This window comes from Mytilus galloprovincialis, chromosome 6 (genome assembly GCF_965363235.1).
Source record: "Mytilus galloprovincialis chromosome 6, xbMytGall1.hap1.1, whole genome shotgun sequence".
In the NCBI taxonomy this organism is placed as follows: Eukaryota; Metazoa; Mollusca; class Bivalvia; order Mytilida; family Mytilidae; genus Mytilus; species Mytilus galloprovincialis.
The window spans coordinates 49258215-49279255 of NC_134843.1; the positions used below are offsets into that span (position 1 = coordinate 49258215).

Genomic DNA, 21041 nt, shown 5'->3' on the forward strand with positions numbered 1-21041 from the left:
TGCAGAACTTTGGCTTTTATTTTCATAGATCTATGAAGATGTTGTATGAGTGCCAATGCGACAACTCTTCATCTATAAGGATATTACATCTATGCTTCATCCATGTCACAATTTGTAAAAAGAAAAAAAAGTATGTTTGCTTTCGGTGGCTTAGCTCACTTTATTTCTACGTATGTAAACATTACTGGCTTTCAAAGTTTAAATTTGAGAATTCCCAGTGATTGCAAATTTAGAACATCCCTTCGAACGCACGAAATTTATGAAATATCATTTTCATTAATCCATATATTCACCGATACTTATTACAATAGTTTTTAGCTTTCGGTTCGATATGCGTAGGTTTAAGACAATGAGTAGATTTATATCTGTTATTAATCTCATTCAAAAATTGACATTCGTTGCAAAAAAAAAAACAAAGCCAACCCATCAATTTTGCAACATTTGAAACACTTAAGAAATCACCAGATTAACCATAATGCTTCATTATATACAGAACGGATGCAGTTGAAATAAGAAAATTGAAAATGGTCAACATCCTCATCCTTAATTGTTTTATAAAAAGACTGAATGCCATGACTGAATTATTAGTCCCCTACCAACGAAGTCGAAGGGACTTTAGGTTTGCACTCCGTCAGTATCTCTATCCATCCGTCAGTCCGGCAAATCAGTTCTCCACACTTTTTTCTTCATGCTTGAAAATATTGATTTGATATCTGGTTTATTGTTTTATCATGACAAGTTACAGATCGAGATTGAATTTTTCTCCCGTCTGATAATTTTGTGCAGAGTTATGGTCCTTTTTTGCGCCAGGCTTAAAGTTATTGACTTGATATTTGTTATATTGTTTACCTCATGACAAGTTATAGATCAAGTTAGCATTTTGTTCCAGTGCATTAAATTTTCAATTAGTAGGGGACTATGTATTGTTTTGCAATAATATCAAAATGCTTGTTAGGTATGTTTTTTACTGTCTCTCTCTAAAACTGACATCAAAGAGATTATTGATAATTTGAATAACAATATTTTTGTTTTGTTGGGTCAGCATACCTCTAGGAACAAACTGTACTTTTACCGTTATTATATGCCTTTATCAGTTCGCAACCTGTCGTCAGGCAGGGCATTCGTAGAATAGTGAACAAGCTATTGTATCCTTGAACTTCCGCTCAAATGTGATGCCCTATCGCTGAGTAATTGGACTTTAACAGGAACTGTGTTGATTCCATCTGTAAATTTGATGTTGAGAAAAACCTACAGATACAGGTAGGTCTGATTCATATCCCTGACTTACAGCTGAAAATCGACATTGTCCTATGCTGATTATTTATATAAGTCTTAACACATCTTAGATTTTGTTCATTTTTCTTTAATCTTTCTTGTTCGTGAAAATACGCAGGAAGATCAAAGTGTAACATTTTTTACATACTAAACGATGCTTTACAAAGAGTAATTTCTAATTAAAAGTAAATTTATCGAAGAAGATTTCCTGGTCTCTATAAACAAATACGTAAAGAAATTAATTGTTTAGATGTAGGGGTAATATTTTGTTTACAACAACGTTAAATTTTCACTGTGTATTGCAAACCAAAGACAGAATTTTCAAACGGAATGCAATGCATTAACAAGATCAAAGAGTTATGCATAAACAACATGAAAAGATCAAAAGAGAAGAAAAAAGATAAAAAAATTTAAACGATTCTATTACCATCTCAATCACTTTATTAATTTTCACAAACGAGAAAACAATTAAATAGTAAACTATTCAAAGCATACAGTTCAAATGTCCATAGATGTCATTTTCTTGATAATTATCATTCTGAATTAAGGCGACGTTCAAATTTTGCTATATCTTTGGGAGGAGAAAAATCTATAAAACAACCCAAAATCCGCGGGAATCGAGCGGTCTCCACAATTGCTACGCATGTATCATCTGCGATGTTAATTCACTCGCAAAACTACTGCACAATCGGGAAAAGAACACGTTCCGTAAAATTACTAATCAGACGACTATACAGGCATCTAATGGTATCTACGAAATATCAAGTTTATTCTTATGTTAAAAGTTGTGGGTTTGAATATAGTTTTGGTTATAAACTTTTTTGACCCAAATAAATCAAGATAAATATTCAAAACTCATAGTGTGTATTGTTTTACAGAGTTTGGGTTAATGCAGACATTTAATCCATCAGTTTCATCTCAACTTTTACTATGAAATTGTTCCAAAATGACATTGTTATTAAAAGCATACAGGAAAAATGGAAAGAATAGATAGTTCATTCACTGTCATATATAGTTATATGTATGGAAAATGTGAAATTGCGTATTGTTATGCGTTTACTTTTCTACATTGGCTAGAGGTATAGGGGAAGGGTTGAGATCTCACAAACATGTTTAACCCCGCCGCATTTTTGCGCCTGTCCCAAGTCAGGAGCCTCTGGCCTTTGTTAGTCTTGTATTATTTTTATTTTAGTTTCTTGTGTACAATTTGGAAATTAGGATGGCGTTCATTATCACTGAACTAGTACATATTTGTTTAGGGGCCAGCTGAAGGACGCCTCCGGGTGCGGGAATTTCTCGCTACATTGAAGACCTGTTGGTGACCTTCTGCTGTTGTTTTTTTTCTATGGTCGGGTTGTTGTCTCTTTGGCACATTCCCCATTTCCATTCTCAATTTTACAAACGTCCAATCAGCTTAGCCAAAAATAAAGCTCTGTCAAGACGAAAATAATTTTCGTTATCAGTTATTAAATGTCCGAAGAAAAATCAGACATATTTGATAACATCGAAATCTCTTCTTGTTTATGGAAAAAAGATTGGATCATATACATATTAACATATTATCATCTTTATTAAGTGGGTGCTGCACTTGTGTACGACGGAATTAACGCTACCAATTGTACTGCACTAGTGTGCAATATTGTATTCGGTGTTACATGTTGCATCATAGTAATGCCCGCGTCACACTGTCACGATTTTTATATACGATGGACACCCGAATGCGAAAATTGTAAGTTCGTACGAAGTTGGTCCCGATCTCGTTAAAATACCAAAAAGTGACCGAAGCAAGTACGATGAATAACGAAGTCTATACGATGGTGCCGAAATTATATACGATAGCAAAAGATGGACATACGAAGGTTAACCGAAGACGGGTATTTAAGCTTCATATCTCATCCGAAGCCTACACGATGGATCACGAAGGTTACAGGATGGATTACGAAGGCTACATGATGGATTACGATGATGCCGCGATGGCCATACGATGTCTAAAAGATACGAACAAAATTTCGACAACATATCGTTTCTGTACAAGTCTGCCATGCATGTCGGGAAATCGATCATTTTGTCTAATTCTTATAAAACTTAGTTTATTATCCCCTCGCCTACTACATGTAAGTTGCGTGTAGATAAAATTGTTATGGACACTCTAGAACCAAAATGCTCAAAACTTGGTATGGTGTTACTCGTTAAGAATATCTTAAGCACTATTGACTTTAAAGTTCAAAGGTTAAGGTCACAGTGGCAGTTGTAATACAAGGCAATATCACCCTTGTGGACACTCTAAAACCAATATGCTTCAAAAGATTTTAACCACATTTGGTATATTGTTCCTCCTTGTAATGATCTGACATTTTTTACGTTCAAGGCCAAAGGTCAAGGTCATGCAGATGGACTTGTTTTTTCTCCTTGAAATATCATAATACACAGGAAATTGGTTGCTCATTTTTTTACCTGCTGGTTCTAAAGACAATATTAAAGGTATTTCCAGTTACTGAATGTTTTGGTTGATTTCTAAAAAAATAGTTTATGTATCAAATATGCATATTCAATTTACCATTTCTGCATGTGTCATATACAAATATAGTGTCCATATTTGTCCCCAATATGTTACATACGAGGAGATGCCACGCTCGGCATTGCCTTGTTTGAACCGTAAAATGTGTGCACTAGTCTGAATAATCACCCATAATTATGCCCATGTTTACTGATCTATCTTAAAGGTAAGGTAATGGGTTCGTTGATCCCTTTTATTCAAAAAGAGCTCTATCCAGGAGAATATCATAATAATATAGACAAAAGGAAGGATGTGGGGAAAGCAACAAATGCGGCAAAATATGACATATAGAAAACAAAATGGTTATGGAGTAAACATTCGTGTGACAACAACTCAGACAATACATAAAAAATCAGAATAATGAAGAAAAAGTTGGTTTCCCTATATACGTGTACCTGCAGTGTTAGTGTACGAGGCGCGTTTATGATTTTCATTATGTTACTTGATATGAAAAATTGACAAAAAATAATATTTTACTGGTAAAAATAAATCCTGAGCCTGTAATAACTGCTCTTCTTGTTCCATTTGAATTAATAGAAACAACGCTGTCGCCTTTCTTGTTCTCATAGAATCATATGATATGAGCTCCATGTTTTGTGAACGTCTTTCTTAACTGTCGTATTAGACTGGCTAGTGCATATCGCGCATGGCACTTTAAATGTATTTTAGCGCGAAAATTAACTTACATTTAGCTGGATTTATTGCCGTCGTAGTTCCATCTTGTCGCCTTCGTACTTTTATTCGATGGCAACACGACGGGATTACGAGGTCTTCACGAAGTCGTGTTGCCATCGTAAGACCTTCGGGTATCTTCATGATTCATTCGTGTAGACATCGTAATGTCAAAACTGCACGATGGAAACGATGGAAACACGAATGCAATACGATGTGCAAAGATGCATTCCCGGTGACATTACGATGGTGAGGATGGTGATACGAACTCAATACGAACCCTCAACATCGGACGCACCTTCGGGGATTTTTTAACATGTTAAAAAATTTAGAACCCTTCCCGAAGTTGTCCCCGAAGGCTAGAAAAAGTGGCCGATGGTTCTACGATAGTTAAAGATGGCACTACGAATAGCCCGATCTGGATACGATCAGTCCCGATTTTGAAAATTTCCATTATCGTGTTGCCATCGGCGTAAAAATCGGGACAGTGTGACGCGGGCATAAACAAAAATAAGTCTGTAACAGTAATTATGATGCAAAGTTCCTTTATATTTTTTAATTTTCAACTTATCAACTACGGTTTGATCAGTTCTGTTCTGATAATTTCCCGTAAAAAATGCTCAGATGTGTTTAGTCTATGTTGGGGGACTGTAGTTGTTTGTTACCTGTACAGATCTTGCACATACAGACTTGTCTAAAAAAAAAAACTACTGAGCAGTGTTGAATTGAACGCAAGCGAATAGTTTGAAAAAGTTACCGCATTCATGTTTTTTGAAAAATTGTAACAAAATATATGAAAGGAGTTAATCGCTCTTGGTAATCCTGGTTCGACTGTTCGGCCAATGAATGCTAACAAATCATAGTAGAAACGATGTACATGTGAGAGAGAAGGCTAAGATGATAATTGCTTGGAGATCCAACAAAGAAACCACAATGAGATAATCAAAAATGCATATATTATTTCATGTATAAAAATTATTCATATCAGTCGCATTATTCATTTTAAATAACAGTCTAAATCCTACCTAATCTTGACATACAGTGCATGTGATTTACAAGAGTTGATATAAATCACGTAACATAAAAACGTTATAACAAAGATAAATTTCTTTTTTGAGGCAATTGCATGAAGCCAAAATTGTTTACAATACTACAATCTGATTATTATTTCGTGTAGTATTAGAAATATTCTAATATTAAAGTAGAATGGTTTAATAAGAAACAAAATAATGAAGTTAATTTACTCAGTTTTATACATGATGCGTTGCAGCTGGAAATTATTCTAGCGAAAACATGAATGTTCCTTGGAAACACTGACAAATGAAACTCTTCAATGTTTGGATTGTTTTCTGAAAAAAAAATCTCTATTTATTATTATAAAGTTCACGAAAAATCCTCCTGGTGAATAAATGATAAAAATTAAATGAATACGAAGTTATCATGAGATGTTATCAACAAAAGTTTAGAACAGCAGGTAATTAACTTTTGATTTAAACCAAATGTTCTTTTGACGATATCTTTCAATATTTTTCAATATGCTTATTTTTTTTCAATTATGTGAGGGATACGTAAAGACGACCGCATTAGAACGAAACACATAAGTAAAACGACATGATATATAGTTATTTCTGGTCTATTTGAAACTAGCTGCTGACCTCTGTCTTTATTAGTGTAAAGCAGACCTCATACAATGACGTTTCAAGAAAAGGGAAACAGGACTTTCATGATGGTGTAACGTTCCATTATTGTTGACCTTTTAACACATTTATTTCATTATAAAGAATACCAAAGATGCATTTAGGTCTGCTTCACATCTTGATCAATTACAAAATTACAGTGGCATTAATAAGATTTAATTTTATGGTAAAAGAAATTAAAATAATGTCTTATTGTTGATTTCATTTTATATAGCAACATTTCAGTAGCATCTGATATGTTTTACAATAAGAAAACAACGGCTATAGTTAGCTTCAAATTAGAATTAACATTATCAATCTTTGTTTTAATTTTCTTATTTTTTGTTTTGTCATAGCGTTGTCATTGTAAATATGAAAAAAGTAGATTTGGTGTGATTGCCAAGAATGTTGTTTGTATTTCTTTGAAGATATGCTGTTGTTTTTTTTTTTATGGTTTTACCACTTGGTATCTTCTTTTTTTCAAAACAGGGGGGAAATTTTACTCTGAAGTTGAGCAAGCTATCCAGAAAATACAATCTCAACTTCTGACATATTGTTAAGGAGACACTATGAGTATATTCAATTGAACTACACCTTAGTAAAAAGTAAAATAATAAATAATACTGAACTCCGAGGAAAGTTCCTTATCAAATAGCAAAATCAAAAGCTCAAACACATCAAACGAACGGATAACAACTGTCATATTCCTGATTTGGTACAGGCATTTGAGTAATTATATGTAATTTTCTTATAATGTGAATAATTGCTCCTGATTTGTTTAATAGTAGAATACAAGAATTGTCTTAATATTGATTCTTTTTTCCCCAAGTTTACCGCCATTTTGTGGAACTTTGTAATGATAAACCATTTTTATAAAATTCTTTAACGATATGGCTTTTTGAAATAGGCTCTAATTATAAATAGTTAAATAAATAGTTGAGACACAAGAATTTCAAAACTGCTTGTCGACTAACGAAGAACTGTAATAATTATGCATATCCAATTACAAATATAACTTACGGTAAATTAGTTTTAAAATATTTTGCAAATGCCAGGTATTTTTTTTTCGCTTTTAGAAAATATCAATATTCGATAATCAACTACAGAAGCAGCCTTGATTAATCTTCGTTTCTCTTAAATGAACATTTAATTGATTGTAGCCTATCTAAATTGGAATCAACAGCAGAAAGAGAGATAATTAGACTTAACATCAACCAATGCTTTTGTATCAGAGGCAATGATAAGAAAACCAATTTTTAAAATTCCTTAATTACATTGATCAAGCAAAATAGACCTTTAATTCAATGTTTGAAAACTGTAAAGTAATTCATTTGATAAGAAGCATGCATAACTGAAATCAATATTGTCTTTGGTTCTCAGTAAATGCAAATATCAAATGTCAAACTGCTTTAAATGTGATTACACTAGAAAAGAAAAAAAAAAAAACAAGATTCACTATTTGTGAAAAGGGAGAAAGATTTCTTTTCGGATACGAATACCAAAGAGAAATTGATGAAAAGTTTGAAAACTAAACTCCTCTGAGAGGATCGGATTCAGATCTGATTTACCATCCGTTTCAAACTTTTCTTAGTTGTTCCTCGGAACCCTCTACGGTTTCGGATCGGAGTGCCCAGTTTCGTATACTTTTTTTTCGATTACGCTTTTGTGATATTTGTGAAGAAAACTTACTCTGTACATTATTTTAGGTCTTAGCTTGAGTTATATATAAGTACTATCCTAAAAAGCAGTTTTTTTCTGATACACCTGTGTCTTGTTTTGTCTTGTGGCTTTTCATTTAGTTAGCAATCAACTTTTTCTTAACCTGTGACAGTGTTCAGACAGTACATATTTTAAGCAACTTTTAAAATTATTTGAAAACGTTTGACTCATCAGATCCATACAAAGCACTAACAGCTAACAAAGCGACGAACAAAAATTTGGCATGAGTGCCAATGGCTAAACTGTCCACTGGAGACTAAAATGACACAGATGTTGGCAACAACACGCAAAACCCAAAATATCACAGCAAACATTAAAAGGCCCCGACATATGAAACTATAAAACAATTCAAACGAGAAACAATTCTAATGATAAAACGACTCAAACTCTTATTTATATTTAAAACAACAAACATTTTCTTCAAATATGCAGTTGTTATTTAACGATGTTAATCGAATGACAGTCGCTTTCTTGGCTTTGGACAGAATGTAGAGGAGTGAACATGTTTGTGGGTACAAAACCCTTCCCAACCTGCCACAGTTGGATAACAGTATAAACAAACTGTAAAATTCAGATTAACAGGGCTTGATCAGATCGCAATTGCAACTAATAAGTAAACCATGTTTTCCGAAGTTTGCGAAGTACAAACATACAGCTGTCTTATCTACCAATACACGATCAGAAGATTATCATCACCATGATAATGTATCAGTGTAAATCAACAGCAATTAAAACAAAGTTTAATAAACTTTCACCAAGTATCAAGTACTTTCTGAAAAACACTTTAAGCTTGATAAGAATATATCATTTGTCAAATTCAAACGAAAATTCATTCACTGACAGGTTTTTTTATTACACCAACGCGCATATGGACGAAGGTAAGTCAAGGATGAATAATTCATTTAATTGTCTCAATTTTTCAATATATTCTATACATATATATACATGCACCGTTACTTCAACTATTAAAAGAATATTAAATATGCATTCATTTTCAAAAGTAGGATTTTTTTGTTTTGTGTGATCAGGGTTAAATAGTATCCGAAGCTTAATGTACGTATAAATAAAGGCAACAGTTAACGGTGTTCAAAAGTCATAAATCGATTGAGAGAAAACAAATCCAAGTTACAAACCAAAACCGAGTGTATCACAACAGGAACACCGAAGAAGTGCAACAAATACAAACACCAACACACATAAACACGAACTATTTGATAACAGTTAAAAGCAATAGTTTATTTCTATGTGTGTTGGTTTTTAGTTTTGTTGCACTTCGGTGTTCCTGCTGTGGTTTCAATGTAAGTGAAAAATAGTTCTTGTAAACATGTTGATTTAGCTTTGAGTAAAAAAAAAAAACAAACTTAAAGTTTCACCAAACTTTTTCCGAAATTTGAAGTTGTTTATGAAACGTTAAAATGACCAGAGTGTTTTCGGTAGATGTCACAGACTGGTTATAAAACCAAAATCATTTAAAGAAATTGTTTTGAATAGTAATAGAAGTAGTTTTCTCTTAAGCTTAATTTGATAGTATTGATCAATTGTTAAAGTAATTGGTTAATGATTAAAAATGTAATCTGTTTAATATTTTAGAAGGTTGTTTTTGTTTAGTTTTCTTTAGATATTAAATAGTCATTGTTCTGGTTAATTTGTTACCCAGATTATTGTTTTTTTTTGTTCGATGGTGTTGTACCTGAATTTTGATCGTGATATTTTGACAAAATGTGCTATCTTTGTGTCATATATTTAACCTAAGAATTGGGTGTAAACTTTAAAAACCCTATCGATCAACCAACAATTAACACTCTTCAAGATACCACTACACCGTGGCAAAACTGATAACCGAGAACAACAGAAAAGTAACTCTTCTATTTGAAAAAGTTTGAGAAAATCAAAAATAACGGTGACGATACTAACACTTTGTTTTCTTGAGAATTTATAACAAAAGGCGTCCTACTTAAGCCTCAGTCACACCTTACCGGATAGCTCGAACGGACGCCTAACGGATAACTTTTTTTCAATCCGTTCATGTCCGTTAGACGTCCGTTCTTATCTGTTAGACGTCCGTCCATATCCGTTGCATGTCCGTTAAGCGTACGTTTTATCCGTCGACGTCCGTGCTGTCCGGTGGAAAATTTTGAACATGTTCAAAACTTTGAACGGACGTTTAACGGATAAAACGGATGTTGAACGGATGAGAAACGGACTTCTACCGGACGTATAACGGATAAAACGGATGATGAACGGATTTGAAACCGATAAATGCCAATTACAAATTTCGTGTCAGAAATGCCAATTATTGGTGTGTCAGATTTCTCAAGGTTCATGAATTGTTATTATTCATAATCGATCTTAGAGTATAGGCATGTCTTCACAATCAAGCAGTTCTTATTCAGGCCAGACACTGCCCTTTGGCGGAATTTTGAAGAACAAACCAAAACCAGTTACACAGAAACATTTTGAATATTTATGCAATTTAAATGTATTATTATTGTCGCCTTTGATTTTTCCGTATATCTTGTTCATCCGTTTTATCCGGTACGCTTCCGTTAGGTGTCCGTTTTATGCGTTACTCGTCCGTTGGATGTACGTTCGACATCCGTTCTGTCCGGTACGTGTCCCTTTCTCGTACGTTGCATATCCAGTGTGTGTCCGTTATGCATCCGTTACACGTCCGTTTTAATCGGTCAGTACATCAACGGACTCCCAACGGATAACAATTTTGTCAACGGACAACTTTTATTTTCATCCGTTAGGCGTCCGTTCGTGCTATCCGGTAAGGTGTGACCGAGGCTTAAAACGTAACAAGCATTGCAAAAATTACCAGGGGAGGTAATATTTTGACACTAAATTTCCCACTGTCTATGATAGAGACTTTACATGGCAACACAGTACAGACAACGCAAATTAAGTTGTGCTTATTATTTAACTTTTGATTAATCTCAGATCAACATTTACAGCAAGCTTTGTAATGAAGCTAAACGAGCAATCAGACTCCTAGGAGCCATGAGTTACCTACAAAACATTTGTTCTTATCTCGGAAATTTGCACTTTTAACAGTTCCCAAGCAATTTTCCGATTGTCTGAAAGCCTCAAAGAATTAATAGAATTATTTACTATGTAAGCGCAATTGCAAAACAGTTTGATTATTTAGGTTTACCACAAATAGCGATAAGGTCATAACGGTCCACCAGTAAGCCATATTGGCATTCATAACAATTAGTTTTTCTCTACTGATAATACTTTTTCGGATCTTTTCTTCCTGAGAGTCATTATTGTTGGCAATATTAAACTGCTATCCTTATCCTTAAATTCAATGACAAAATTTACTTAAGGGAGAATGAGGCTAAGTTTATTGGAGTTTACTATATTTGAACACATAATATTCGTTCAGGGCTAATTCTCAAGAGGAAACTACTTAATTGTCGTGAGCCTCATATCAGTGATGCTATAAATAAAATTAATCTATCTGATTCGCCTCGAGGATTTGAATCGTCGGCTAGATTAAAAAAAAACATATATTATTGGAACAGACTTTACAGCAAAGAATGGCTGCCGAGACACTCTGTACATGTATTAAGTAATTACGATATTCTCATTAGTGCATTAAAAATCAATTACATTAAAACTTGGTTTAATTCAATCACAAATTAATTGTAAATCGTTAGATGGCAAATATTTTATGACTATCCAGAACGGAGAATCGTTCACAAAAGGAAGTCTGAATATTTTGGTATCCCAATTTAAATATATTTAATTTCGTTTAAAATTGGGGTTTTCCCGTTTGCTATTTGTAAGGATTATATATAGATTGGAACTAGTATAACTAGTTCTACAACAGTTCATACTATTTATAAAGCTTGATGTTAGGGTCATAATGCTCGAGAAAAGTTTTGGCGGTTTCTACGGTTGGGGTTTTATGGTACTAATGGTACTATTCAAATGTATTAGTATCGAAGGTGCTCGCAGTTACATCGAATCGAAGTTAGTCACATTAGTATATATTTTGTGTACAAGATGCATGTTTGTACAAATTTTAAATTGAACCGGGTTTTTGTACAAATTATAAGTTTTTTGACACATACCTTTTTGCACCAACTGATCAAAGCTTATCTTTTAAAATTTATCAGTTAAACATGTTAGATGTCTGAAATGGAAGTTTATATACCTCAACTTTTAGTGATATTCTTTTTTGTCCTAAAACTAGAGATGAAGACACCTGAATTGTCTAAATTCTATTTTTTGTTTTTCTGTTTATTCCAAAATCATGTCCTTAAAAATATTTTTTTTGTTCTTATAATGTTTATTTTTGTATCAATTTTCAGTATAAGACTGCATTATGTTGTCATGGAAATACAAAAAAAAAAGACTGTGTGCTTGTATAATCCATTTGTGTTAAGCGGTTCATAACATACTGATAACTTGTACACAATTCTGTACATATATTTGTACAACATTACACTCTGTACACAACATTTATTTAAGTGCTGCGTTGTTTTTAAAAATGTATTTATTTTTTGTTTGAATCTGGTATTATACGTCTTTGTTACACTCAGAGCTTAGTTTGGTTTTTAAAATGAAGTTTTCTTAGTTTAAAATATACACTAAAATCAAACGTTATAATATATTTATAGAGACAGGAAAGTTGATATTTTATAAAATATCTAAAGTTTTAATAATATTAGTTAATAACTTATAGATAAAACTGTCGAACTATGAAAATTGTAATGAAGATTACATCACGTTTATAATGGGGCACACAATTTCAAAATCTTGCAAACTATGAGAAGGAGAAAAATAGGATTGTAATTGTTTTATATTGCGCGAAAGAAATATATATATGATAATTTTAATTGGTTTAGAATGAGTGAAAGAAATATGTAGGACTACCTTTCTAACGTTAATCATGATAAGAAAAAGATTGTGGTACCAAAAAACAATTTATTACGTACATGATTGATAATTAGAGGTTATAATTCATGCCATTGTCTCATTGGCATACATACCACATTTTCCTATATCTACATACCCATTTTTTTCAATATCTAAGACCGTTCTTTTCTTTGGGGGGTTTTAAATGCTTTGAAACCAAACTGTTCGGAAATGTACTCTTTATATATATATATATATATATATATATATATATATATATATATATATATATATATATATATATATATATATATATATATATATATATACAACTCGTCTAAACATCAACCCAACAATGTAAGATCTGTAAATTTGCTTTCGCAATTTTTTTGTTCTTCCCTCGCCTGAATTCGAACCCATGCCACTGAGATATCGTGACACCAAAACGCCTGCACTGTAGCCGTCCCGCTATATATAGTTATAATTATTAATATGTTGTTACATACTGTAAGCTGACCTGTAGATGTCTTTTGTTTCTTTCAGAGACGTTAAGTTACTTTTTTCCCGCCGTATAAATTGCATGTTTCATTTACCTTGCGAGCAAAGAACAAGTAATAGGGAAGTCTTTAAGTCCACTCTTTTCGTCTTTTGTAATTATATATTGCATATTTGTGTTCTTAGTACCGAGTAAATAAATAGAGAATATCATATGGCTTTTTCAATATCGCATCCGTATCAACCCGAGACACCAATATAATCCCAAGAGCTCTGCTCGAGGGATTATATTGGTTGAGGGTTGATATGGTGTGTGATATTGAAAAAGCCATATCATATACACTTTATTATATACATATACCTCAAGTAGATGTTTTTATGTAACATGACGTCATACAGATTATAGGTTTGACATGACGTCATACAGATTAGGGATTTGAAAGTCTTTGCAACAGTGACTGCAATCGATGACGTGACGTCATACAGATTAAAGGTGTGATAAAGCTTTTGCAACCGTGCTGATATCGATATCATCACGGGTGGCTGATACAGCACGCTTGCCAATGATTGTATTACACATACAATTTATCTGTATTTACTACTAAGTATATAATAAAGCGTGTTAGTATATTTTACAAGGAAATGCTTGGACCAAACCAGGACCATAACAGTTGTTTTGTATTCGTTTGAAGGATTTGAGTTTTTGATTATGCAATTTGATAAGGGACTTTCCCTTTTTAAATTTTCCGTGGAGTACTTTTGTTAACTTACTTATCGGTCGTTTCACTGGTTTGTTGTTACCTCACTTTTAATGCAATATTAGATTATTGCATGAGCGCTCTCAAAGTTGTGTAACATCGCCACATAATCTATCTAACGTACCTGACCTAATATAAGTCCAGAACTAGTCCAAAATGAAGCTAAACAATTTTGAATATTCAGAATAAAAAAGATATTGTCTAAAATTAAAAACAAATGAGATAAAATACCACAAATTTCTTCAAATTACATTGTGTAATGTAAAACTAGTTATAGGGGTGTGCAATTTTATCTGAAACATACGCGCCTAATTTGACTTTTGATGGGGAATACATAATGACATGACGGTAACAAACATTATTTATACGTCTATACATCCGGAACACCTGAGATCACCCCTAGTTTTTGGTGGGGTTGGTGTTGTTTATTCTTTATTTTTCTTTGTTGTGTCATGTGTGCTGTTGTTTGTCTGTTTGTCCTTTTCATTTTTGGCCATGACGTTGTCAGTTTGTTTTCGATATGTGAGTTTGACTGTCCCTCTGGTATCTTTCGTCCCTCTTTTATACTGTATTTTTCTGTAAATGGACTGTTTATAAAGTGATTTAACTAAGATTTTTGTACCGCAGGTACTCATTGACATATTTGGTTTTCGGTTCTGTTCAATTTTGTTTTTGATTTGGCTTTTCAACTGGTTAGGTTCTGAAGATCAAACTCACGTATGGCATACCAAATTAGATCCCTGAATTGTATCTTGTTGACGCATAGTAGTGGGTTATGGCTCAAAACTACCAGTGATGTTTATAACTATTTGGTGAATATGCAGTGGTATTTTGAAACTATTTTGAAGTTTGTATTGTAGCAAGTAAGAAACTACTTTCAGTTTTGGAATAAGTAATTTATGTTAGTTCAGATTGAATGGTATTTAAGTGACACACCTGTTTGTCCTTTTTTCAAAGGTTTCAGGTACAATCTTTTCCTTGAATTTTCAAAAATATGGAACCGTATACTGCTGCATTTCCCCCTTTATACTATCACTTGATAACAACAAATCAACTATAAAAGAACATCAGATTTTCACCCAACCTTATTTTGTTCTTACAACGGCGAAGCTATATAAGCGTAAATGAACTTACTCAAAGGTTCTTTATTTTAATTTCACCAATGCTCGTTTTAATAAGGTTGTATGTTGAATCAAAAAATGTTCAAGCAGCATTTGGATAAATCTGAGGTAAAATCGTCTAAATAGAAGAATACAAGAGATAATGTTAACCTCAATACCGAATCAGAAATAAATTGAATTTGTATTTAAGTGACAAGCTGCACGAACATTGCATAACATGAGAATTTTTAAGTCGTAGACTGTCGTGATAAAGTTTCATTTGCAAAGTCTCACATATTACCCCTGTCGTTTTAAAATTGTTTACTGTAGAAAAACAAATTAAATGTCGCATAGTTTGATACATACCCCACCATTCCCGTGATTTTCTGTTTATCTGCTGTTGCTTCAATTAGGAACGTTTTGCAAACACCTAATGTATCATAATTATCACCCACAACTATTCATATACTAGATATAGCTCTATTTTCTATGAAAGTGCAATAGAACTACCACAATTACGTTTTCTAAATTATCCCAAGCTACTATATTAGTAAAATAAATCTGATTGCAAAACTGTTCTTAAATGTATTCAAACTGTTGTTTAAAACATTGTTTTAACTGAATGGTGGAAATGAAGATGATAGCAATTGACAAAAGTACCAAACACTAAGGTAAATTAAAAAAGGAGGAAAGTCAGTGAAAAAAAAAAATCGAAAGTTCAACTTTATCAGCCATTATATTTGAATTGATTTCACTATTTTTATATCTCTATTCGAGTCCTTCTCGTAACAGAGTGTAATTTTGTAAATCTGATATAGAACCGCACTTAAAAGATTTTGTTCACCGGAACAACACGAATTTCAATTCCCAACAGTTAACTAAACCTTATTAGAACTTGTATTTAAATTACTAGTTAGACGAAACTGCATAACCAGTAAATTTGTTAGTTGTAGGTTGTCGTGACATATAAAATTGAGAATGGAAATGGGGAATGTGTCAAAGAGACAACTCGACCATAGAACAGACAACAGCAGAAGTTCACCAACAGGTCTTCAATGCAGCGAGAAATTCCCGCACCCGGAGGTGTCCTTAAGCTGGCCAATAAACAAATATATATACTAGTTCATTGATAATGAACGCCATACTAAACTCCAAATTGTACACAAGAAACTAAAATTAAAAATAATACAAGACTAACAAAGGCTAGAAGCTCCTGACTTAGGACAGGCGCAAAAATGCGGCGGGGTTGAACATGTTACTGATATCTCAACCCTCCCCTATACCTCTAGCCAATGTAGAAAAAGAAAACGCATAACAATACGCGCATTACAATTCAGTTCAAGAGAAGTCCGAGTCAGATGTCAGAAGATGTAACCAATGAAGATGAAGATAAACAAAATGACAATAATACATAAATAACAACAGACTACTAGTAGTTAACTGACATGCCAGCTCCAGACTTCAATAAACTGATTGAAAGATTATGTCTTCACATATGCATATCAGACACAATCCTTCCCGTTAGGGGTTTAGTATCATACCATCATAACATATATGAGAAGAACATAACCCGTGTCATGCCAACAACTGTTTTTTTTTTTAAAAATAAATGTGTTTAGTTCCGACGCAAAGACCCTATAAGTGAATCAATATTAACGCCAAAATATGCAATCTTTAATGACCTGACAAAATTATCGTAACTATATCCCTTCTTAATAAGTCTATTTAAAGGTTTTGTCAGCTTCTGAGGTGAATACTCACTAATTTGTGCTGTATAAAGAATATTTCCATTTTTTGGAAAATATTGGATGTGAAATACCTGAACGTATAAGAAGTCTGCATGTTGAGCTATATTTACGAAAGATGTCCTTATACCGATGATAAAATTTAGTAAATGTTTTGTATTTGGCACAGTTTTTTTGGAATTTTGGATCCTCAATGCTCCTCAATTTTGCACTTGTTTGGCTTTAAAAATATTTGATATGAGCGTCAGTGATGACTGATTTTTTTATGTTATAGCAAATTAAATCTTTATAAAATAAAAAGGAAAAAGAAAAGTAAAAAAAAAAAAAAAAGGTTTCATTTCCATATACTCATATAATTTCGCTACTGTTCTGAAAATGTTTATTTCTGTAGAAAACAAAATGTCGCATAGTTTAATTAACACCCTACCTTACCTTGGTATTGTGTTTAGCTGTTGTTGCTTCAATTAGAGATTTTTTTCAAATGTGAGATTCATCAAATTGTCACCACAACCCTAAATATAGTAGATATAGATAACTTTTTTTTCAATAAAAGAACAGTGATTACCACTAAATTATCGCCAGTTACTATAGTTGTTAGCTTAATTCGGATTGCAACACAGTTGTCAAATGTATCGAAGCTGTTGTTTATAAACTATAGTACTTTTAATGAGTTGGAAATTTATGAGATCGCAATTTTTAGGTAACAAAATTAAGATAAAAATGAAATAAAAGAATTTAATATGTTTTGTAGATTGGAGTTTTCGAAGGAAACTTGATTCGAATAAACTTGGGTATTTACCTCAAAAAGCATTCATAAATGTAGACTATTTTATTTGAATTTCACTATTCAAGTCCTCACAACAAAATGTAATTCTATTTATGTTTTACATTTATCAATAGGTTACTAGTATAGTATCTTGTGTAAACCCTTTTTTATGACTTATTTGACTGGCTGAATTTGGAGCATCATTATAATGGGAATGACTCTTACCAAGACTTAGATGTACAGGTCGGCATTGGTAACTACGTCATTTTTCTAACCTTTTATATAGAGATTTGAAATAATGAATATTTTACACATCATTATCACGGGTAGTAAGGTCGTCATATCGATAGGCGTTTAGTACAGCGATTTTGTCATAGTTTGATTAAGTTAGACATGGTTGTGTTAAAAGTTTTTATTGACAATCAATGACACACTATAAACATTCGGAATTTTCACTAAATGAACATCTGAATATAAATTCAAGATGGTAAGTATCTTTATGTATTGCTATTATGTTAGTACATTAATGTTTTTATCATATAGTTATAATTTGACACAGAATAAAGCTCGCGTTTGTCAAAATTTATATGTTGTTTTTCGTTTCTAATGCATAAAGTACAGTTATTTTTTTACTGTCCTGTTAGGTCCCATATTTCGTTATGGTATACATCTGCCGTCAATTATTCCTGAAAAAGCCTATATTTGCACACAATTTAAGATTACAAAAAATTCTGTGTCATGGTTTGGTTCACTAGTGTCATGGTTAAGTTCATGTTCGACATGGTTCAGTTATGTGATTCCTGTCGTGCATGATGGAAGTGTAACAATCAGAATAAACAGACATTATGTACAACTATTAAAATACTGTTTAACAATATTTTCGTCGATAATTTTTTTCGTGTTTTACCCATTCTATCATATTTTGAGTCGATATAGTGTTGCTATTTTCTAATGCTATTGTTTTGTACTCAGACGAGTAGATCTGAGTTTTAAATTTTAAAGATGATCTTTGATTCTCAAAATTACACCTATTAGAAAAAAAGTCATCTACAGTAAAACTAAAATATCATTATAATTATTACAAATAAAGAGACCACTAGAGTAGTATATAATAAAGGAATTTCAATAATAGCATTTTTTAAAAGTTGGTGTATTCTGAATACACAATGACCTAAGAAAGCATTTAGTAATACACAATAAGTAAATACAGTATGATTTCCAATTGAGACAACTATCCACCGTAGAACAAATGCCACAAATGTTAGGTCACCGTACGGCCGTCAACAATTGAAAAAAAAACCTCATACCTTTAAGTAAGTAATTAAAGGCTCCGACAAAATTAAAGAGACAGCAATTAAAATAAGAAAACTTACAGCCTGACTTATGTCCAAAACAAAACCAAAAATAAATATAATACATAGGAAAAAAATAACAGCCAGTGCATCACAGACTGTAGACCATGTAATAATTTACATTTTTTCATACTAAATACTTAACCGACAGAGCTTTTTTTTTTTTATATATCGGAACTTTATGGCATACAACACATGTACAAGAAAAAATAGTTTAACGAGTTAAACAAACATAATCACTTTTATTCGTTCGAAATAGACATTATGGACCTTTTTCTAATTCGAACTTGTTATCGTCCAAACTTTGAAATCAATTTTCATATTAATTTCACTTACAGTCTACTACATGAATAAGTTTAAACTGACATTTGAAGACATTATGGTGTCCTCTCGATATGGTTTGTTTAATTTTATAGTTGAGTTATTGTATGAACGGTTACTAGTATATCAACCTATGATTCAACTTTCATACAATTCGGGTATGAATTGTACATATGAGAGCTCCTTAAATGCAGTTCTCCATGTCATTAAATTTCTAAGGGATACCACTCTTTGAAAATTAATTGATCGGCACTAATTTTGTAATTCGTCCAAGGCATTGCTAATATAAACTTTTGATGTAAGTTCCATAAAATTCTGGCAGGAATTGTACATTTAAGAGTGCTTACAATGCAATTTTGTATGATGAGTTTATTTGTACAAAACTATTATAAAAAAAACTATGACATACGTTTCATAAAAAATCCGACAAGAATATATTAATTGTAAACATGAGACCGGACGGATGAACGCACAGACAGACGGACGAAAATACAAACTCCAAATATTTCCATTAACCCTGCAATGCGTTACGTGAGGTTAAAAAAATAAATAAATGTACGATTTGCCTGTCCTTTTTGCCTTTTCACCGAATTTGTTCAAAAGTCTTTTTCCCTCTTTAGTCAATTAGTAAATTGTGTTACTTTAATTTTTCACAGTCACATTCAAGCAAACTATCAATATTAAGGTGCCACAAAGATGTATAAATTTTGACCTAAACCATGACGAATTTCTCGACTCTTAACTTAACCATGTCAATCGCTTAACCAAACCTTACAAATTTGGATATCTTGGTTATCCTGGGTTAATTTCTTAAAACAGCAATTTCAATCTAGATAGTATGACTTACAATATAGATTTAAACATTTAATTTGCCATTTATTTGCTCATTTGGAAAAAACTGAGGCAATCGTTTTGGGAAGTTACATAACTTATCCATGACCAACTTAACCAAATTATGACAAAATCACTACAACTTACTAAACGCTCCTCGATATGACGACCTTACTACCCATGATTATATAGCCAATAAAATTACTACCAAATATTTGATTTTGGACATTTTATTAAAGATATTGAATGAAATGAAAGGTTATACATTTCAGTATGTCGGAATTTTCTTGAAAATACCACAAGTACTTTAATAAAAGTACAAATCCAGTCATTTAAGCTGGGGTCACACATTCACGATTTTTACTGCCGTCCTTGACCGGACCATTCCCGATTAAAATTGGTCAAAAGTCTGATCAAGATCCTGTGAATCGTGGATGGAAATGAAAACTTTAATTAAAATTTGTAAAACCAAAAATTTAATCACGACAACAATCAGATATTGTTCAGGAAGCGTCGATATTCAACCGTTTCCAAGCGAATTTTTCCCGATAATCCCGTTCTAAATCCGCCTCTAATACAATTTGTATCTTTTGCCTGGTAAAATTCGACCGAGTCTGTCACGACTGCGTCACGATTTTACCAAATGTAATCTGACAGCGATCAGACAGTGAAACGACGCTGACGGAAGTTATCCGTTCGAAAACTGTCAGCATACTTGGGATGATCAGGTACTGTCGGAACGTAATCCTATCACGGTCCGCTCTATCGCATTGCAAACGGCTTTGGGTGGTCTCAGTCGTATGGTATTCTGTAATTGTCGGGACTGTGACGTAGGTATCATTGACGAATTTCGTATTAATAACGGGACTGTTCCGGAACGGTTTCGGCAAAAACGGTTCTCAATC

The 21041-nt window shown here is 32.6% G+C and overlaps 1 protein-coding gene across 3 annotated transcripts in view; it reads left to right on the forward strand.

Moving 5' to 3' along the window:
• LOC143079782 (protein-glutamine gamma-glutamyltransferase K-like) overlaps positions 1-21041 on the forward strand; it is a 90803-nt gene that overhangs the window by 21196 nt on the left and 48566 nt on the right. Inside the window, exon 1 of one of the 3 annotated variants that reach the window (XM_076255374.1) lies at positions 8645-8777. The exons of the other annotated variants lie outside the window; for them this stretch is intronic. Within the exon in view, the coding sequence (XP_076111489.1) occupies positions 8768-8777 (10 nt within the window). The 5' untranslated portion in view covers positions 8645-8767. Of the gene's footprint in view, positions 1-8644; positions 8778-21041 lie in introns of those variants that run through there. 3 annotated transcript variants of the gene reach the window in all.